Source organism: Haemaphysalis longicornis, unplaced genomic scaffold (assembly GCF_048455015.1).
Source record: "Haemaphysalis longicornis isolate Haplotype H1 unplaced genomic scaffold, Haemaphysalis longicornis Haplotype H1 scaffold_1, whole genome shotgun sequence".
In the NCBI taxonomy this organism is placed as follows: domain Eukaryota; kingdom Metazoa; phylum Arthropoda; class Arachnida; order Ixodida; family Ixodidae; genus Haemaphysalis; species Haemaphysalis longicornis.
Window position 1 is genome coordinate 414,821,142 of NW_027526203.1, and position 21,995 is coordinate 414,843,136.

General features: G+C 45.6%; 2 protein-coding genes across 7 annotated transcripts in view; one reads left to right on the top strand and one right to left on the bottom strand.

The window, feature by feature from the left end:
- The window catches only part of LOC144155564 (VPS9 domain-containing protein 1-like), a 45,835-nt gene extending 26,959 nt beyond the window's left edge, over positions 1 to 18,876 (top strand). For 5 of the 6 annotated variants that reach the window (XM_077687092.1, XM_077687095.1, XM_077687094.1 and 2 more), the window contains 9 exons: positions 1,861 to 1,923; positions 2,302 to 2,354; positions 2,418 to 2,508; positions 4,343 to 4,428; positions 6,608 to 6,910; positions 7,991 to 8,169; positions 10,546 to 10,612; positions 12,797 to 12,901; positions 16,019 to 18,876. In XM_077687092.1, the coding sequence (XP_077543218.1) occupies positions 1,861 to 1,923; positions 2,302 to 2,354; positions 2,418 to 2,508; positions 4,343 to 4,428; positions 6,608 to 6,910; positions 7,991 to 8,169; positions 10,546 to 10,612; positions 12,797 to 12,901; positions 16,019 to 16,094 (1,023 nt within the window). In that variant the 3' untranslated portion in view covers positions 16,095 to 18,876. Of the gene's footprint in view, positions 1 to 1,860; positions 1,924 to 2,301; positions 2,355 to 2,417; positions 2,509 to 4,342; positions 4,429 to 6,607; positions 6,911 to 7,990; positions 8,170 to 10,545; positions 10,613 to 12,796; positions 12,907 to 16,018 lie in introns of those variants that run through there. The other variant, XM_077687096.1, reaches the window with a different exon arrangement.
- A 779-nt stretch (positions 18,877 to 19,655) lies between these two features.
- On the bottom strand, positions 19,656 to 20,472 carry Blos3 (Biogenesis of lysosome-related organelles complex 1, subunit 3). Its single transcript, XM_077687099.1, has one exon. It carries the CDS (start codon positions 20,236 to 20,238, stop codon positions 19,735 to 19,737), a length of 504 nt encoding a protein of 167 aa, XP_077543225.1. The 5' UTR covers positions 20,239 to 20,472; the 3' UTR covers positions 19,656 to 19,734.
- Between the last annotated feature and the right edge of the window lie 1,523 nt (positions 20,473 to 21,995).

The window sequence follows — 21,995 nt, forward strand, 5'->3', positions numbered from 1 at the left end:
TTCCAAATTTTTGAGCGCAATCAAGCTTTTACAGAAACTTTTATTTTATCATGTTACCCCATTTTTACGTGAGCATTTTACCGTAGTGTGTCCAAATTTAATATATTACCTTATGTCTGGCGCAATATAGCCAAATTTGGCTGCTGCGCCAATAAAATTCAAATTTATTTATTCCTTCATTCATGATTTAGAAAGCTTGTTGAACAAATCTTAATTTAAAGCGAGGCCCCGGAAACATCTGCAAAAGACATGCTGTTCATCAGCTATGCTATTGCTACCATCATTTGGCTTCTTTGAGGGCGATTTGCTGGGTCTTCTTCTAAGATGGGTGATGTTATTCAAAGCTCTTGTTTTGAGCTTGCAGCTTCTCCAATGTGGCATGCTCCAGCTGCCATGTTGACATAACACAGGTAATCAGTTTGTGCACTAATAAGATACCATATCCTTATGCCTATCAGGTGAACTGACTCGCCTGCAAAATATCAATAACTTAAGCCATATAGCTGCTGTAAAACACCAGTTTATCCTAGGCCAAGTCAAAAGTTTTGGTAGAATAATTACTGACTGTCTGTGAGTTGGCTCACTTTGTTACCTAGCCGAGTTAGTTTATTAGGATATTGAAATCACAAACATTCTGCATTTACAAAAAAATATGTTTACATGCAGTGCTGTCAAAATAAATGTGCGTTTAAATTTCAGGTTGTTGCTCTCCACAAGGAGGTGGAGAGCAACAATTTGACGGCTTTAGCACATGTGTAGATGGCAGTCGCATTAAATTTGCCCAAGTTTTAGGACTCGGTATTCTCGTTTATGTGGGTGAAAGACATTGATACCAACCTCTTGGATAGAGAAAAAGATTTTATTTCAGTCGGCTATAATTTTGCAGCACTACACTGTGGCTAAGCAGGTTTTCATGAGAAGCTCTTTAGTCACATTTTTACACATTGGCTCAATTATGGGAATTCGGTGTGAGCTATATGTTATGGCAAGTATTATTGCTGTGAAATGTGCTTCTGACTTTGGCATACTAGTTTTATAAGCACTGCTTTTTATACACCAGAGCTGATTAATTGATGCATGTGGATAATTGTGAAAAAATAATTGTGATGAAGTGAAATAATTGTCAAAAAGAATTGAATAATTGTGAAAAAATGCAGATAATTGTGAAACCTACGTACGTGTAATTGTGAAAAAAGTTTGACGTGTTCTTTGACAGTGCTCCTGTAAAAATCCAAGCAGGAGTTGACAGCATACATAAGGAGCCGTAATTATGGAGGTAGTACTCTGAAAAATTAGTGTCACTGCCCGTCTAAAACCAGTCTAAAGCTTTAGACCGGTCTAAAACCGGTCTAAAGCCAAGCAATACCTTCAAACTTACAAGAATTGTTAAAGCCTATGGATAAATGTGAAAAAAAAAGACTGTGCCTGCTCCTGTAAAAATCCCAGTAGAAATTGACAGTATGCATGCATGCATGCATACTGTGCATGCTCTTGTAAAAATCCCTGCTGGGATTTTTACAGGAGCACAGTTTTTTTTATATATATACAAATATCCATAGGCTTTAGCAATTCTTGTAAGTTTGAAGGTATTGCTTGGCTTCATATACTGTTAATGTTTTAGACCAGCAGTGACGCTACTTTTCAGAGCACAATCTTCATAATAGGGCTTCTCTCTTTTTTTGCGGCTGGTACCGAAAGCCCAAAGTTTCTACAGTTTGCTTGTCAGGATGTTCTATAAAAACCTGAGGGATTTTGGGAGGTACCAGCACTGGTTTTTATTTTATATATTACCAGAAACTCTAGACGAATAGGATGTTACAGAAAATTAATTTTTTTCCTCTCTCTCTCTTTCTTGTTCAGCGTTTTGAACTTCAGCGTCGGCTTATGGATAACTTGATAGCAGGCAGAAAAAAGCAGGCCGAGGTGAGTGAACTCTGCTTTTATGACTGACCTTCCACATCTGTTGGGGACTTGCCCGTGTGAGGTCTTGCAGGCTGGTGTAACGAAGTGTGCACCCCAAGGGAGCCCTACGACTGGGCCCATTACCAGACTAATAATCTCTTGTGAGCTGGTCTCCCAAGTAGCCCCGTGCCAAATGAGTCGTTCTTCCCCATTCTCATCAGTGGTGGTGTGCGTCAAAAGAGATTGTGTGTGCGCGCGCGCTGATAAGCCAGCACTATATCGGTCGGTTTGGCCTTCCCACTGTCACTGTCTTGTTGGTGGGGGTCAAGAGCTTGGCGCGCGTGTGTGGGTATCACTTGCACGCTCAGAGGAGAACCTTGGCGTGTTTTCCTTCCGCAGTACCTACAGGAGCTGCAAGAGCAAGAGAAGCAAATTGCTGAAATGGCTGCAAGGTGAGCGACTGTGCGGCCTGCTGGTGGTGGCGCTTATAGGTGCAATGCTTTGACTGTCTCCAGGAAGCTACAGAGCTCTGGGGAGTGCACGACACCGGAAGAGAAGCGCCAGCAGGAGCTCTTTACCAGAATTCTGCAATATGAAAACAAACGTGTGAGCCTCAGCCTCTGTCCCTATGCAAGACTTTCATGTCTGCTTGCTACTGTCTACTTGAATTCTTTTTTTTTTTTTTTTTTTTCATGCACAGTTTTGTGTTCTTTCGGGCTGTCTTTCTTTTTGTTTTTGCTTGTTTGTTTGTTGTTGATGAAGTTGTCTTCTCTAGCTCTTAATAATAATCACTTGCTTCTGTGAAAACAACGCGGCTAGAATTGGTTTTGTTTATGGTGCACATCTCTATGTATCCAAATGTAAAATCATATTCAGCCCCTTTTTAGAGAGTGCACTGGGTCCTGCTTGAAAAATTAATAGCATTTGTTCATTGACTTTCTGATTTTGGCATGAGCTTTCTGTTGCCATTGAAAACTAACCAGAATCTGATTAGCCTGATTTGCCCCGTTGAAGAAGGGAAGTTTTTGTAATGGGTAGGTAAAAGCATGATGTGCAGCTTTTTCCTTGGCTTACTTGAGTGCTGCCCCAGCTATGCTTCATCTACAGCACTACTTTGCTGCGGTTGCAAATCCATTTGCGGTTGCCTCAAACTTAGGCACATGTGCGACTAGATCATGGGCTTATCAGTTTGCTGTTTTGGCAAAACATTGCCAGTGGTGTGTTACCATATGGGCTTTCTTGGTTTTCAGGAAATTCGGCATGAATTTTGGGGGAGGGTTCATTATGCGTAAGATTATAAAAGTTGAAATTTCAGACAATCAAGACACTAAGAGAAGCGGTATCAAAACCTTACCTTTCCATTAAAATACATAGGTAATTATGTAACCAAATTTCTGTTCTATTCACAACATGCTAGTGGCAACCTACTTGCCATCGGAGCTATCCTTTTCACTGGAGTTGCTTGCGGCTTCACATTCGTTGTTGGCCCACAGCGTGTTGTCTTCCGTGCCGCCAAGGCACTCCAAAACTTTTTTTTTCACACTGGGAAACTTCCTTTCTTTGGTTCCACAAAACACGCAGCGATCCTTGTTTATCGCCCAAGCCTCTTGTTTGCGCCAGTAGTGTACACACACTGGGTCAACACTGAAGTGCCGCCCAGCTGTACAGTTTCCATACGCCTAAACGCATTCTCCACCACCTTCAGTTGAAAACCGGCCGTGTAGCAATGTACTGGCTCACCGTACACCGCATACGAGGAGCTCAAAAAAAGGTCAGAACACAGCTGAACAACAAAACCATGAAGCGAAATGGAGAAGTGACAGAGCAGCACAGAGCGGGGAAGGAAGGCGGAGTCATTTGGTGCTTTGTTCGCATGCCGCAGCACTTTCATGGCGCTATACGCAAGAAGGTTTGATTTGTGTCCAGCAGGTGGCATTCCACAAGCGCACCAGTTTTAAATTGTGAACCACAGCATTCGCGCTCGTGTCTCTGGCTACTGTTGAGACTTCTTTTTTTTAGAATGCTTTTTTAGCATTTCTGCTTGTACTGCGGCATGATATCAAGTTACTGCAATCGTCGACGGCATCAGGAACCATGTCGAGATAGAAACATGCTAAACAGTACCTTTTATATTCCTGCTGCGTTTCTTTATTTAAGGTAACAAAGTAAATTCTCAAAAAGAAAAGCGAAAGGCAGGGGGGGGGGGGTCATTGCATGGGTAAATATGGTACTCGGTAGCCTGGTTGCCATTTACCGCCAGTGGCAGGAATTCATGTGAAATGCCTTCGCACAATCCATGCAAGAGCAAGCACATCACTTTGTGCATTAATCTACATCCATAAATAAAGTCCACCAGTACCTATTGAGTTGATTTTTGTTGTTTTTCTGATAGCTGCACGAGGTTGGTCCAGTGACCTACTTTCTCTTTTAATCTTATCAGGAGTGGCCATCAGCTCTTCAAGACATGCTGGAATCTCGTCCGAAGAGCTTGAAAGCTGCACGGCATATTGTAATGCATATTCTTGGGTAAGGCCACCACATGCTTTACATCAGCTAAAAACATTTCTTTCATTTGTTTGTGTTATTATTTTCCCTCAACTCCTGGGAGAACAACGACCTAGCTCATGCCCTCGTGTAGCTTGCTGTCAAAATGCATGCTGTTCATGTAATGTAAATAGCTTGGCTGGCATGCCTGTTGTTAAAGGGGTCCTGAAATACCTTCCGCCGATGCATGGATGTACATGTACCCAAATAAAGCAATGTATTTGCAATCTCCTCCCGCAAGAATTTTGTTAAAGCGATGAGTATTAGCTGAGAAATCGTAAATCAAAAACCGCGCATTATCGTCGCTCCGCGTTTCCTCCTCCTTTCGACTTACTCTCCGCTGTTGACGGCGCGCCAGCCTCGCCTCCCATGATGCTGCGCTCCGCAGCGGTGACGTACTTCCGCTATTGCTATTGCGCTGCTCAGACTGTCGACTGCTACGGCCAAGCTTTGTTGACACCATGAAGCCCGCACTCCGCTCAAGGCTGGAAAAGCGAACGAAAAATCTGGCCGCATGTATGCGGCGGCCTGGCCTTGCCCTTTCGCGGTGTACGTTGCTGGCGGCACATGACTTTTTATCGGCGGCGAACTCGCAGCCGCACGGGGAGGGTCGTGCGCTCGTTCCCTTGATGCACCGCGCACCGTTTATCCAAAAAGCGCCGTATCAGATGTGGCCCCGCTGGTGCCGGGTCTTATTTTGCGGCGGTGGTAATTCCTGCCGGCGGCATGTGAAAAAGTCATATTAAACCGATACAGAACCCGTGCACAAAATGCTTCAATAACGTGACCAGTTCAGCTTGGGGCGACGCGTGGGGGAGAGCGGCAACGTTGGCAAAACATGCTCCGCCGCGGCTCTGAGCTTTCTAGCGCTGGAGCGAGCGCCATTTCTTTGACAATCTCAAGCATCGGTTGCCTTGGCAACAAGGCACAAACCGCTCTAGAAGTTAGTTACGGTTCCGTGATCCCGGTTCAGCTCGGGGCCCCACCTCGCGACATGTGGGCACTGCAGGCGTACCCCTCACTCCCATTGGGAAGTGCGAGATGCGTTTGGCATTACAGGAGGCGATGGTGTGTGTGTTGTGGACGCCTTTGTTTCGCGATGAAATGCGACGTTGTGCTTCTGCGGGTGGATAGTGCTTCCCATGGTCTGGATTATCTTTCTCGAGCGACGTACGACTCAACCTCGCATGGGGTATGTGCAGTGTGCGTGGCTAAAAGCCATCGGCTTGTGCGCCAGAGTTAAGTGACTTGCTGTTCGTCCCCGCAAAGCGCGCGCTAGGTGAGTACCGAGTTTACGACGGGCAGGAGGCAACCCATCCTCTGTCAATCGTGGTTCAGACTTTCAACGCATGTTGTGACGTTGTGTTCGTTAAAAACGCATCTCTGGATTGTTTTGAAGTTGAATAAAATGTATGCGTCAAACCCGGGCATTCGGCTCGGGGCGTTCTCTGCAATTGCACGAAAGAAGTGCCACGGGGCTTCAACGCTTTCTTTATGGAACGTACTCAGGTAACAGAATATCCATGTCGTGTTATGGCCGTGTTGCATTCAATACAAACGGTTAAGCGTTTGTTTTACACTTGTTTCGTTTGTCGTAAAATGCCCAACCACTCCGGCACTCCGCTGGCAGATCAGCCGGCGAGCCGACGCTGAGCAGACGACTCATCTCTTTGCCGGAAGTGCGTGAAAAAGCCGCCCAATTGCAGGATGTCTAGCTCATGACGAACATCTGGGAATCGATGATGTAGACATGTGAAGATGGCGGCGTCCAAAAACACGAAGGGAAGGGTGAGAAAAAAACGACCAACTTTGCAACAAAAGTGTGAGCTTTCCGCTGCGCGTAAAAGTGTAATGCTTGGCACAGAGGACGTTGACGACCCAATCTAACGGTTGCGCTAGTTCATTTAGTGTGCTCAAAATGCCTTTCAGGGCCCCTTTAAACTATGTTAAGCACAGTGTGCTGTCATTACAAGACCCCCCCCCCCTTTTTTTTTTTTTTTCTCCTAGCAGATTCCACTTGTCTTGTAATTTTCTCCTGTCGTTGTAGAAAGGCATATGGTCTTCCCAACTGTGTGCTTTGGTTTGTCCGAGCGCAAAACGCCGAGACGCAGACGGCAGGCAGGCAGAAGGGCGGGCCTGAGTGTGGGCGCTGTCCTTGCAGGGACTCCAAACATCCGCTCAGCCAGTGGCTAGCCAAGGAACGCGTGGCCCTGCAACGCGAGATGGCAGAGTCCCTGGGCGGCCGGGGCGGGCTGCTGGCAGCAGCCGGGGAGCCTCCCGCCAGCGGCAGCAACCACCGATCAGCGGCCTGTGCCCGTGTGGAAAGCGTTCTCCAGACCGCGCTCCTCCTGCTGGGGCTGACCCTGGAGCCCCTGAAGAGCCCCGAAGCCCAGGAGGTCTGCTACAGTGTGCTGGAGGACCACTTCACCTGGCCACTGTGGCCCCACCTTCTGGCAGCTGTCAGGTGGGCTGTCAAGTGTGGGCTGCTCGGCTTCAAGGTTTTTCCAAGATGGGAGTGGTTCAAATGACCTGCACAGCTCGTGCATAGCACGTGTGGGGAAACAACAAAAAAGTGATGTAACACAAAACAGTTCGATCTCGCGCATGCCTTGTTCCAAGATTTCGTGCCAAAATCTCAAGCTTGAGTCCCTTCTTCTCTTGTATCAACTATGTTGGATCTATGCCCCCACTTTTTTGTTTAGCTATGCTGAATTCTGATCAGTAGCTAGGAAACAACATTTACCTCACTTACTGCTAGTGTAACTCAGTCTGTGCTGCACAACACTGCACTGTATTATTGACTCTGCATATCAGCTGGGAAGAGTTGCAGAAAAAGTAATGGAAGTCAAGAATTTCATTTAAGCTTCCACAGCCCTTTGTCTGTGCGACACGTGTTTCATGTTTCAAAAAAGTCATCAGATATTAAATTGTCATAAACTCTGGTTTAAGCACTAATTCCTGCCCTTTTTTTTTTTTTTTTTTTTTCTGTCAAAGTCTGTAACTCGGTCACTTCACTGATATAGCCTCCACATACAGTGCACGTAACCTTCCGCCTGTTCTCTGCGCAAGTTCAGCAGTTCACTGTGTGTGAGAATAAAGCTGAAGTTGGCTGGCCAGTACATCTTCTGGGAATCGTAAAATGATGCGAGGACATGCTTAGTGCTGCATCCCCTTGCTTAGTCCCGTCCTTGTGCTGTTTTGTTGTTGTTCCCAGAATTCACTGTGCTGCTTGCTCGAGGCAGTGTGTCAAAAGAAGAGTACAGTTCAACTCCGAGTGAAAAAGATGAAACCGTTTAACGTGCGTGGCTCACTTTAAAATTGCTGTTTTCCGGGCAAGGCAAGTTTGCACCATGGACTTGAATGCAAAGGTATCATGGTGAGACCCTGCATATAGTGGGCCACCTCAAATCGTAGGTGGTGCATCTACGTAGATGCATATGGACCAGTGGTATTCAAAAGCTGCCTCTGCCTTAGCCAAGGCAGACAGCGCAGGAGGGAGCAATGGCTTGGAGCGGTGCGTTACAGCTGGTCCCCCTTTGTGCAGGCTGGAAAACCTTGCCGGGGAGCAGCGTGTGGCGGCCGCCATGAGCCAGCTGGCCTCGGCGTCGGCGCCAGAGATGCACGTGTCCCAGTGCCTGTGCGAGAGCCCAACACTGGACGAGGCAGTGGGGATGCTGCGCACCGTGCCCAGGCTGGCCCCCAGCCACAAGCTGCGTGTCCTGGGTACGGGGACCGATATGCACTCTTCCAAGGGCCTGTTTGCAAATGTTGCATCTGGGGAAGGAAGTTCCAGTCTTGGGAAGGAAGTCCCTGCTACCATTTGTGGGGTTTGGGGGTGCTGGGATAGGTTAACTGTCCACTTTTTTTGTTGTTGTTGTTTGTTTTGTTTTAAAAGTCAGTTTCGTTGTGCGTGGCATTGCATTTGAGCATTGGAAATTTAGTGTGATATTGGTAACAGAGAACAATCTTACGGAGTCTAAATGTATCACAGCGAATGCGGATGCAACGTACCTGCAGGTATGATAGACCATATGTCGGCTTTTTTGTGATCCACCTGTTAAGCAAAACACGTATGAAACGCAACTAGTGAAATTTCAAATTGGAAGTCTCCTTGTTTTATGCTTGGGTACCAGGTGTGGGAACAAGTCTACATGGTACGTTTTTTAACGATAGAAGCAGAGCTTTGAAAAGTGTGTTTTAATTAAACATTGATTAGGCGAGCTCATTCTTTTTATGTACTGCGTAATCTTGCAGTCTGAAAAAATTGAAGGAAAAAAAAAACGAGGAACGTATCATATTTGCGCGGTTGTAATGCACCCCCAGTTGTAACTCACAGGTAAGTTTAGCTGCAAAATTTCAAAATAATTTGATGCCGATTCTGCCACGCAGATGTAAAAGACATGACGCCATGTACCTGGCGGAAGACGCAACTTTAGCAGCAAAAATCTTTGGGCTTCATAAACTTGCTTATCCAGCTCCTACTGGCAATATTATTTGATAGGGGAACATCGGAAGTGTTTGCGACTTCTACCCTCATGATTTTGGATGTGATGGGCCGTTGGTTCATTCGCTGCTAATTTATGGATTCCACCTCGGACTCTCCAAGTTCTCAAAAATGTCTGTGCTTAGGGCCAGTAAAACCCTGCATGAAAACATGGCTCTGTTATGTTTACGCCTATCGCACACTTGTGTCTCAGAGGCACCCAGTGTGCATGATGCTGCTCAGTCTCTTGTGGTCGGCCATAAAAATTACCTTGCCCTTGATGCACGCCTCATAGTGGTACCTCTTTGGAGCTATGACAACTGAAACGAGGTGCTAATTGCAACCGCAGAACTATGGGCAACAACTGGCTGAGGTATGCCCATTGAGGAACTTTGTGGGTGCACCAAAATTTACTCACATGATGTTGATGTTGTTTTGGATTGGATTGAGGTGGATTTTGAGAGGAGTTTGTGTACATGGCAATGCTGCTGGCTGCTTTAAAGCCAATTGGGTTTTGAGCCCGATTGTAATGCACACAAATTTGTTAGAATCGTGCAAATACTTTACTCCAGTACCTATGTGATGGTAAGAGTTGCACCCGTGCTGTAGTGCTACCAATTCGGATGTACTCAAAGATTCAAATATTAATTGCATCCCTGGTGACGGTATGTTGCCCTTAATGCTGGGCCTTGAAACCGATCGCGATTAAATACCGATTGCGGGTGCAGAGGGCTATTGATGCATCCAGCAGATGACCTGGTGTTTCGCAACTGCTGCAACTTACAGCAGGATCGGAAACTGTGCAGCACAAATTGGGAGCCTCTACACACACAGCCTGCGTGTAGCTTTGGCTTGTAAAGTTTCAATTTTCAACCTATAAACTGTGGGCTCTCCAAACATGTTCCGAAGTTTAGATGCAAGAGCTTTTGAGCAATTTGGCTCTTCAAGATTGGGCTACTGCTGCTGCTGCATTTGTGTGTTTGTGGAGCTCAGTGGCAGAAAGCCATGTCTGTTACCATTTTTACATTCAGTGCGCTATCGTGCACTTTATTTGACCACTTGACTGTCACGTATGTTCTGAATCAGTGAGGCTTGCTTGAAGGACACCGAGAACTCTGCTAGTAAAATTGAGTGGGTCATGGCAAAGAGAACTGTGCCTGTCTTGTTTAGTGCTTCTTTATACTCCATCTTACATGCTGCAGTTCATTCAAAATGAAACTGATTTGCCTGACACTCATTTCCTCAGCTTTCCTTGATGAGAGGCGCACCTTTTCAAATGGGAAGTGGATCGTGTTTTCTACTTGCCTTTTCACACTGCTTTCACTCTGTGCTGAAGCCACATCGTATTCCTGCACACGTCTGCCTCCACTGTTTGTGGTAACCTTGCTTACGACATACTGTCTTGCGCGAGAGAGCAGTGTACACGAATGAACTGAGAAGTCTTCGTGTTTCATTGTGTGCAACATGCATAGAGCGAAGGGCTACAGTCTCTCTCTTTTTCGGAATTTGCCACCTTGTCCCGTCCACATTTGCTACTATGTATACGCATTTTTATTGTTTGCCACGTAGTAGACAATATGGCTAACGACTTCCTCCTTTCTCTTTTCCTGCTGCAGTGCACGTCACAAGGCTGGTGTGCACAGAACCTTTTACAAGTGAAGATGAACCCCATAAGAGGCTTATGTGAGTCAGTTTGTAATCTTATTCAGTTATTTAGTTGTTTCACGGCTGTTGTATGTACATGCATGCCATCGAACATGGGAAACGTAAGCTTGGGTAAATAGGAAGAAAATGGAAAGTAACGTACTTGTGACTGTGATAGGTTTGCCTTGTGCTGCCATTGAAGGTGTTAGTCAATTCTCTGTATACCCACTATTCAAACCCTATCAAGATGTGTTACAGTAAACCATTCCCACTAAATGGGAAGTGTTTTTTTTTTTTTTTTTGCTGCTGTTTGGTTTTTAGGCATTTGCATTCCCCTTTAGTGTGAAAAATTGGTTATCAACTATATACATTTCAGTACAGTATTTCATACAGAGGTTGGTTCCAATTCCTCAGGGATGTGAAAAGAGTTCAAAATAAACAATGTTTAATGAAAGCTAGGGTAAAAAAAAAAACTCTTTCAGGAAGCAGAAGGCTGGTAATGCCGAAATGCAAACTTTTGACAGGGAGGAAAATGTCTTGTCATATCATGCTTCTGTTTGACGGCATCATTCTGTACTTGTGCTGACAGAAATGCCATCTGTTCTGCAGTGCTGCCAGCCACCCTTATGGCTGAAACGTTCAGGCAACCACTCATTATTATCTCTTCGAGGGTCAAATTTTTTTGTCAAATGCGACTCCCACAGGGTCTTTTTTTTTTTTTTAATTGACAATTTAAATTCCTCGGAAGAATCTATTTCAAGAAAAAATTATCGTAATATTTTTAGGGTAACCATAAAGTGGCAAAAAAAATTGTTTGTGTTGTTACATACACGTGGTTTATTTATGAGTAACACGAGAAAAATTCTTAAAAATTTCCACTGGTGAAAGAAGGGGAAAAAGCGTAAGAAGCGCACCAGTTTCGCAGGTGCAAGAAGTGGGAAACACACCCGGAGGACGAAACCGAGACTAGCCGCTGCGCGTCCGCACGGGACCACATGTGCAAGCGCTAGCCGGCGCTCCCCTGTTGTAGTAAAGCATTAAAAAAGAAAAAAAAAAGAGGAGCCATCGCCACAAGAAATTTCACCTATTTCCACAGTGTGGCAGCACATGCCAAGCGAGAGAAATGATCGAAAAAGGCGCGCTTTTGAAACATACAAGCGATGCCCATGTACATGTACATCACTGACCATCTTGAAGGTGTTTGCAGGGGATGTATATGTACACGTCATTGACCCTGAATGGGTTATTTTGGAGGATGGCAGACACTGCAGTTCCAGTTTTCTACTCGCAGAATTATTTATTCTTTTGAGCATATGACACTCATCCCTTTGAAGGTCACGGCCGTACATGTATGGCATCGGCAAACACCTTCAAAATGGTCAATGACGTGCATGTCTGGCATTGCTTGTATCTTTAAAAAGCGCGCCTTTTTCGCCAACTTCTTTTGCTTGGCATGTGCTGCCACACTTCGGAAATACGTCAAATTTTCTTCTTGCGCCGATGGCTCTTCTTTTTATTTTTTTATGATTTACTTGAGCGACGCGCATCCACTAACGAGGGGGCGCGCTAGGTATCGCCCACCTGGCACCTGGATGCCTCCCGCTTCTTGCACCTGCCACAGACCAAGGTCGCCTGCGAAACTGATGATCTCTCTCTCTCTCTCGTGTATTTTATGAGTTGTGCGCCGTCTATCGCTCCCGCATCCGGCCGTGCGCGCCCGCGCGCATCCTCCGAGCGCTTCTTTCTTTTTGCGCCTGCGAAACTGATGTCTATTTGATTTTGTCACTCAAAAGGTGCCGGCTTGTTACTCTCTCGTTCTAATTTAGAATTTTTCTTGTGTACTCATGAATAAACCACATATAGGTAACAACATAAACGATTTTTTTGTCACTTTATGGTCACCCTAAAAAAAATTACTATTTAAATTAGCAGGAGAATTTACATCAGCAATAAAAAAATCGACCCTGGGGGGTCGCATTTGGTGAAAAAATTCGACCCTCAAAGGGTTAATAACGGTAAAATTGTTTCTTGGGTAGGGTGCTTACTTTTCGCGCGTGCGCGAGTGTGTGTAACATGTTGAGGTGAGCGGCTAATTCTATGCTGACTTTGTGGGGTTAGTAGGCCCATGCGAGGTGTTATCTGGTGGCCTTTTGAAAAAGGCAAATTGAGTGGTATTGAAACTACTGTGAATTTCCTCATTTCAAATGCTCTCTGCTTATCCAGGGGAGCTGATGACCTCATTCCTGCACTAAGCTATATCCTGGTGCAGTCGAAAATGCCACAGTTGTATTCCGAGTACCTTGCCCTGGAGCAGGTTTTGGATTTGAGGTGGGTCTTCCCATATTTTTTTTTTTATCACTGCAGATTGCAAAGCCATAACTGCATCTGTTCAGTAATTTTATCTTGTGGTTTTTACCACAGGTTTTACCTTTCAGAACCGAGCCGCCCACTTTGTCGTGGGTGACTCGGAGGGTCTTAGACCTTATCCGAGAAAATTGGGAAATCTCTGGGAGTTTGAATAGTCTGGAAAAACTCAGGGAGTTTGTGCTTCTACCAGGGAAAATTACCTGTAACAGACCGCAAATAACCCTTTGTGGTCCCATTTGCGGTCTGTCCCAACAGTGCAAAACGGCTGTACTGGTCCGTTTTCGGGATTTGCCCGGCATGAATGTTCAAGGTTAAATTTCGCTTTTTTTTTTTTTTTTTCCATTGCGCCATCCGCGCATTCTTTGTAAACATGATGCACTATTTTTTGAGGGATAAGTGAACTTTGATGAAGTTTTTTTCATTTTGTACTAGGGTGCAGCACAACGTTCAGTGCAGGCCTTCTGTATTCGGGAGCGTTTGGACGTGTAGGTTCGCTGCAAAGCATGGCCGTTTTCTCCGTTCTACGCTGCTGCATTTAGTGAAAGCGATGATGACTTCTGTGAGGAAGAGAATTAAATGCCTGCATCAGATAGTGATGACAGTGATTCGACAGAAGCGAGTGAAGAAGACCACGACGGCAGTATATACAGCACTGGGCGTATCATTACTCTGTGAGCTAAGCATTTTGTCGAAAGACAATGAGTAGGTGGCCAAAAATTCTTTCCTGGCATCTAGAGGTTTCCATTGTCAAGTTTTATTTGGAGGCACACACAGCTGCAGAATCATGTGGAGAAACAGCAGTGAAACCTGCAGCACCGCCGCCACCACCTCATCCTGCAGCTGGTGGATGATCTGAGGGCCCAAGCCAAAAAACTGGGCCAGTCAGCTCAAATGGAGTGAGATGAAAGGCTATTTGGGACGAGCCATTTTATGTACAGGCTCCCACATTGAACCAGCAAGGACTGTGCTGTTTGTAGTGGTAGAAAAATAAAAGTAGGCAGGAGGGAAACTAATTTTCTGCCAAACCTGCGATAACAACCCTGGCCTGCCACCCAGGAGAGTGCTTGAAACGGTTTCTCATGCTGCTAAAATATCGGTAAAGGATTTTCCAGCAGAATGCAAGAGAAAAAATAAATATCCTGCGAGTTTTTCTTGCAGAGTTTGGGTTTTTCTTTGCAGCGTCAGGAACTGCTAAATTGGTTGCGGACCAGAACAGCCGGAATGTGGGTAAAAGTTCCGAACTGCAAAGGGTTAAGGAAAGAAAAGTCATGGGTAACAGTAAACTGCCTTGATAGGTCCTTGATTATCCTTGAATTCTCTTCCCTGAATCCTGTACGGACCGTGGAGAGATGGTATTAGTGACGTGTTTTTGGTCTGCCGCGTATGTGTATCATCAATACTTGCGAATTTCCCCTTGCTGTAATGCCTTCTTGGCACTGCAGAAGACTGTAAATAAATAAACAAGATTATTTTTGTACTAAAGTAACAAAAAGAAGTTAGACCTGCGTGATGTTTAAGCGCACAGCATTAGGGTGAGACCTAATTTATCAGGCAGAGACCAACTACTGTATAAGCTTGCATTATGCACTGCCTTTGTACCTGTCTTGTCAGGCCCCACAAGTCTGCTTTGCTTCTGAAGTGCGACTTAGCTTTTGCTCTGGCTTCTATTTGTGAACTGTTTGCATCTGACAAGGTATTAATGCTGCTAAGTAATACTTTCTCACTTATAAACCTGGAACTTGTTTAAAAACATGATGTAAATTGTGATTTCTACAGTATCGTAGCAATAAAAATATCGCCCAATTTTTTTGTCAAAATCTCAAACTCCCAAAACAAAGGACCCTAGTTATTATATTGAGCTGGTAAGGGAAGAAATTTATTATTTTTGCTTTGATACATGTAACTCTGATTCCTAATAATTATGTCAATGACAAAACGTAAATTGGTTTAGCAGGCTTGTGCAGCTTACATGATTGCAGCCTAATTTCTAGGTCAATTGGCATTTAGTATTTGAGTATTAACAGCAAGGAATAAGCCTCTGGCTACTCAAAAGTGTTTCTTTGGCTTTTGCAAGCTTTTATGTTGGGTTTTTAGGTACAGGGTGTTTCAACAATGAATGAGTTTCTTTAAAACTTTTTTTTTTCAGCAAATCACTCATTCGCTTGTGCGCGCACTTAGTTTGAAGGTTGCATTTAGTCTATTCTGTTGAACACCAATATTAGTACTAGCACTTGCCTGGTTATTTAGAAATTGACTAAAAACAATTTTCACCTATGATAACTACGGCGGTGTTGCCAATCTTATCCAAAATGAAGCATTCCACATAAGGCCGAGCATTTTGTCTCTAGGCACACCAGAAAAATATTTTAAAAAAACAGTTTTCTAACCTCAAAGCAATGCAAAGCGCCTTATTCAACACTAGGTTTCACATTTTGGCACTAGTTTCCAAATTTTAGGCTCTACTCTTATGCGTATGGCAACGAGACTGTGGGACAAATTAGTCCCCAAATTCCGCAGTTGTACAGCAACAGCATTTAAAGGAATGAAGCATTCCAGAAGGCTGGAAGTCATGTTGAGTTGAGGTTTACAGCACTGGTGGTGAACACTGTACATGCCTGGTTCACAAAACCTGTATAAGTGACGCTTTCTGAGCCTATGTTGTTTGAAATATGTATTGTCTCCCCCCTTAGACGAGTGTTTACTCAAAAACAGAACTGCATTGAAAATTATTAGACACATGACGAAGAACACGGGACTACCTTTGCTTTCTGGAAGTTTCATAATTGTGCAGCTATTGCTCAGTTGTAGGCTACATGACCAAATTGGTGCTAAACATTTATGCGTCGAGGTGGGTGTGTTGTGACTTTTGGAGCATTTAGTACCAAATATTCGAAACCAGTAGAGGCCATCCTGAAACGTGTGGTTTTAATGTCTGGAAACAACAACCTAAGCTGAAACATTTTCATCTGGAAGTGCGTTCCAACGGAGTGCTTAGAATAAACTTGACCTGGCTGTACTCGTAACATGCGTAGCACAGTTCCAGGAGCAGTTCGCCACTCATGTTTTTTTTTCTTCCAGGTACATGCTGGGAGAAGAAGGGTACTGCTTAGCATCCATACTAATGGCCTTCAAGTACCTGGAATCACTGCCATGAGCCTTCACCAAGCAGCGTTCTTCTTCTCAGGGCTGGACTAGTTTCCAAACAAAGAACTGCACTCTGGTTTCTGCCCCCATGGACGTACAAGCCAAGCTGGACTTTGCTCGCGCAGTTGGTGGCTGCAAGCTTTTTGCCAAACCATGCAGGGAGAGAATGAAATGCACATGTGGCATCCAGCCCTTTGAGGGTGCTCTCATTATGTGCTCAGCGAGCGACAGAACAGTGGTGCTAAGGGCCACTGGATTTCCATGGAAATGCCTCTTGCAAGTGCCTCTCCTACTAGTCATGCATGCATGCTGTCTGCACATCTACGAATACAAAAAAATTGGCTCGTGTTCACAGATTGAGTGGAAATTGAACAGGGCCTGGTTAGATACACGAGGGAACTTGGCTGGTAAGGCACAGCAGCTGTTCACATGCACCCTTGTTCATGCTCAAGAAAGTCCATTGGCATGTACGCACACAATTGCTGGCTTAATTAAAGGGGTCTTGAAGCATCTTTGCCAACACTGTGGAGCACATAGGGGCACACCTGGCACAGTTATCTTACTTCCTCCCACGATGATTTTCTTAATTTGATTAGTACTAGGAGAGCTACCGCATATCAGAAGAGCGCATTTTTCTATCATTCTCTCCTGAGCCGTCTGTAATGCTCTAGAAGGTAGAACTGTGCTGGCTTACTGTAGTGATGGCGTGCGTGGTAGGCCTGATATTGTGCACATCACCAATCGCGTTTTAATTGCTTAGCTAGTCAGTGTGGTGGCGACGTGTGTTGTGCACGCAACTAAGTTCCACCCCTTCAGTTACTCCAGCCGGGTGCTCGCAGCCTGCTCACAATGTTGACATAATCAGAAACCAGTGTACGCTAAGCACTTGCGTTGAATTTGGCGTTACTCTGCTGTGCTTCAGTGCCGTCCAGTATGGCTGTAGCGATGAGTGTGCCCATCACCGGAATCGTCGAAATACATAGAGAACAGGCAGAGGGAGAGTGAAGGTGGCTGCTGGAAGCAGTTGTTTTCTGCAGCTTCGCTGCAAAAACATGAATTGCTCCCGGCTAGTCGGGGTGTTTGGGGGGGATTGGTCGGGATTTTTCGTGGTGTGTTTGTAGAAAGGAAGTGAAGAAAGTGAAAGCAACACAGCCGTTCATGTGCCCCAAAAGAAAACAAAGAAGAGACAAGAATAGAACGAAGGTACACAGCTGCTCATGTGCCCTGGAAGGCAACAAAGAAAAAATAACCCAAGATAATTTTTCTGAATTTGAAAAAAAAAGAAGGAATGAATACGGCAAAACCGCTTGCATTCCACTCAGTCAAAGAGGAAACCTCCTCATTGGCTTGCTGGGAGAAGTCCACATGAACACCTGAAACGCGAAAGCTTCGAGACAATGCCACAAACATGAGCAGAGCCAGCCGCCGATCAAGTAGGCTCTGACAGCCGGCAAGATGCATCGGATCCAGCACGAATTAGGAACAGGGAAGGAAGGTATACGTACCTCGCAGCTTTGCTGGCCGTGTCTGTAGTATAGGGTGGCTCCTCAATTTTTGTGATTCATTCAGTCATTTTGCTTTCATAGGGAAACACATTACAAGGTGGTGGAAAGTTCATTTCGCCAAATGCTTTGGCACATGCACTGCTTGAATGTTTGGGTGTGCACAACTGCAACCCGCAAACAGGCTTCTGACCTTTCAACAAGGTGAATGCACGTCTTGCGGCAAATAGTGTACAAATACTTGAAAAGAATAGGCATAGACAAACGCTTTCAGTGTAAGCATGCTGCTGGCAACAGTAAAAATAAAGGTGCCAGCATTGATGAAGAGGGCAAGATGCAAGGGCAAGGTTAGCGTACTGGAAAGTCTTGAAGAAAGGCTGATTAATAGCAATGATCTCTGCTTCATGATACAGCACGAAGGATGGTGGGGATTTGAAAACAAGCACTGGGAACGGGGTAGCACATAGTGCAGTGCAATTGTAAGCTTCATACGGTCTGTGAGAAAGTAATATTTGGCTCGGATGTCCTTGTCCATGCAACCTCATTGGTCGAGTTTATTGACCATGCTAAAGACATGCTTCAGGACCCCTTTAAATGGTCAATTATAGCTGAGCGGAGGCATTCAACTTAATCTCACATCAGCCTATGCCTTCAATGCTCACTTGTGTACCTGCCAAATATGATGCTAGTCTTGCTCTGCTGAAGGGGTATTCACACGAAGAAAATAAACATACCCAAGGGACTGAGTATAGCGCAAGTACAATGAATGCTAGATTGCATTCTGAGCAGTCCTTACGAGTTGACCCTGGGAATTGCCAATCCAGATCCCGCGATTGCCCAGGCAACTTTGGCCGCACCATTTAACATTATATGCATATAAACTAAGACGCCATGTAACTATGCACATTACCATTGACCACCCACAACGGAACAAATGAAAACTTAATTTCATAAGCTCAAATCAAAACACTCAACACAGTATACATCGAGTTTGGTATGCCCAAATACATTACCAGGACTGTACTACTAACAGTCGTATAAACTATGGACAAGCCCATTAGTCGCAAGTAGCACAAACATAGCCTGTCGTGCCACTTCACCAGGGTCTGTACAGCTACCTCTAATTGTACCAAATTATTGTGGCTGCTCCCTATTCAGCACAGCCTCGATGTGCCTGGATAGGGGAGGCCAGATAAGTGCCACAAGTATTGCAATTTTTTCTCCCTGGAGTGATTTTAGAACAGGCCAAATATTTCTGTGTTAAAATAAAGGTTATTTCAAAGGTTGTTACTGTGATGTGTCATTATCTTGTGACTATATAGTTCTGCCGGTCCTTCAAGAAAAAATGCAGAAGTGCATCCTGTGGAGCTCAGTGGAAGTGGCAGTCGCTACTGCTCAGCAGAGGTGGAATACTTTGAGCACCGGTAGCCATGATGGTGGCGAGCTGCTAAATGCATAAGTACAAAGTAGCCCACAGGCTTTCAATGCTGTTCCTGTGCAACCTAAGCTTGGTGACCAAACCATGGAGCAAGATATGACTTGAATAAACACTGCCTGTATAACATTGCCATTCAGGTCACGTGCTTTCCAATAGGAGCAGTAGGGACACCTAAGGCAAGTCCACGAGCGTGTGCCACAACACGTACAAGCAGCCAAACTAGGCAGCCTATGGGCCCCAAACATAGAAGCGTAGAATCACCACCTTGCGAAAACTGGACAAACCCTGTCAATCGTTTTGCATAGTTCCTGTAAAAGACGCTACCCCGGCCAGCAGCACACAGAAATGGGGAAGGGCAGGAGAGAGCAGCAGAAAAGTGGCTGTTTGGCCATTATCGGCTGATGAGACGGGCGACGTTGCCTTAACCTAGGTATGGAACTAGACTAATAGTCACCAGTGTTACCCAATAAAACACTTGCATAGTAGAGACAAAATCAAATCGGGAGGCACCCTCAATTTGTTGCCTCTGCTGAGCGTAAGCCAGAACCTTGACTTCCCTCAGGGACCAAATGGCCGCAACTGAACCTGCACTGACGATTGCTTCAATATGAAGTTCAGTGAGATAAGCATGTGCCCCGCTGGGTGGTTTCCCTGTTTAATTGAGTTGCAGGGTATATTTTACATCAGCATGAATATGCGGGGAAAAAAAATCACTGGCACTCGGGCAACACAGCAGGATTAGGCGGCGGAATTGTTATCTCTGGAATGATGTTGCAGTGCTGTATTGTGTCGAGTTTGTCTTCAATCTGGAAGAGCTCGTTGGTCAGCCGCCTCAGTGAAGATGACACTTCCTGTAAAAGTTGCTGGGAGCGCACTAGGTTCTGGGAAACTGCACCAAGTTCGCGCGCAGCGTTCAGATACGGCTGCCGAACCACTTCAGTGAAGTTTCGGCGCAAACTTGCGTTCCGTTCGCGAAGCTTCCGATGCAGCAGTGTCCTGTGCTGGCCAGCTTCTGACGATCGGCGTTCGCTTGAACCAAAGGTCTCGCTAACACACGATACGCCCGTGTCGCTGGCGATAGTTGTGGTAGACACACTCAGTTCCTCGTCGTCCGATTCCGAGGCTTCCCCGCAGACTACGGTCGCCTGCTGGCTGGTACTGACGTTGAGCTGCTCCACTGCCGATGTCACGCTGGTGTCCGTCACAGCTGCCATATTTCGCTTGCCTTGCGAAACTTGAGAGACGATACTGTTTTTGGTCGCACTTTCGGCTACTAGATAAAGCCAAGATGACGGAGACTACGCGACCCTCGGTTCAGAAAGGTTCGCCCGAGTCACACAATCACACTGCAGCGAGAAGCCTGCCACCAGACAAGAAAAACACTACAGATTGCACGATTGCATCCACAGTGCATTCACTTTTTTGCACTTTTTTTGCAGTCCTCCTGGGATTGGATCACAAGATTGGCTTGGATTGAAATACTATCTAATAGATTCAAGTTTATGTTGCTGCTTTATTATTTTGTGAGTGCAGCAGCTTTACTTTCACTATTTTTTTTGTTTGTATAATAAGTATAACAATTTTTGGTCTTCAACTTTTACATTTTAATATTTCGCACTAACAGTTTTGGTTTCGTTTTTGTTCCGAGCGCGGCAGCGTACATCAAGCTCTCAAGCGTTGCGGCAGTTGCGGTGCGACTCACGACCCTGAAATTACGCATCCGCTGCTGTCGCGTTTGTAGGTCTCTTTTTTTTGCCTGCTCAAAGCAGCTTTGAGCAGCTCCAAGCAGCTCCGTATTTTATTTGCCCATAGAACATCTATGGCGGGAGCAGCTTTGGGCTGCTTGGAACTGCTCAGAGCTGCTCGGAGCAGGCAAAAAAAAGAGACCTTTTATTCCACTCAACTTTTTACTGCACAGTCTATTTCGATAACTTTGTAAAACTGCGGGGGAATAATGATCTGTTAGTCCGTTAGGGAAATTCGTAAAACCTGATCTTGTGAAATCGAATCGTAGCGGTTGCAGTTGACGCTGAACGTCGCATTTCCGCGTGATTGTCCTGATAGTCTCCCTCGGTGCCGTACGTGCTACCTGGTACTACTTACTACATTATCGTTGCACCAGCTACTTACCGCTATTGTCTCCATTTGGCAAAGAATTTGCGGGGTTAAACGGCGGTGACGACCATTTACAACGCCCATCGAAATCCACACACAAAAAAATTCCTCTCGAAGCGTTTTTTTTACCTATAGTAGTGAGAATGAATTACGTTAGGACCCAAGGCTAAAACGTTAAAGTGTCAGTTTCGCATCCACGACCTGCGCAGCACGCATTCCAATCGCTTATGAGGATTAGCAAAAGGCAATTTAGAGAATTTCAGCAGCGTGATGCCCCAACCACGGTGACAGCAGCTGTCACGCCGCCGCCCTTGGCTACCCATTCAAACCGTCGTTGCTAGAGATGCGTCGCTCAGGAGTGATCCGGTTCTTTTGAGCCGCTCTTTTTGAAGAACGAGTGAGCCGTGGCTCAGTAAAAGTGAGCGGCGGTTCTTTTGGAGAGAGGGAGACCCTTCTCGCCCCCTCAGTGATCAGTGTCGAACGGGGCGAGCCACAGCACTGCAAACCATGGAGAAAGAGCCAACGGAGCCTAAAAGCCGGGTCAACGCTCTCTCGCGCCAGCTATTGCCGGCGCGAGACAGCAACTCTACTGCCAGGCCAGCTGGGGCTAATTTTTCAAATTCCACCAGCGCGCCCCCTGTCGTGGGAGCAGACAATTCGAGCCAGGAGAACCGGATGCAGTTTTGACCCGTTCATCGGCTCTTCCGGTGAGCGGATCCGCTCAGTTACTGAGCGAAAGAACCGAAGACCCGGGTCAAATGAGCCGTCGCTCTGCGCCATCTGTTATCGGCGCGGGAAAGCAACTGTACTGCCGGGCCGGCTGGGGCTAATTTTTCAAATTCCTCCAGCGCGCCCC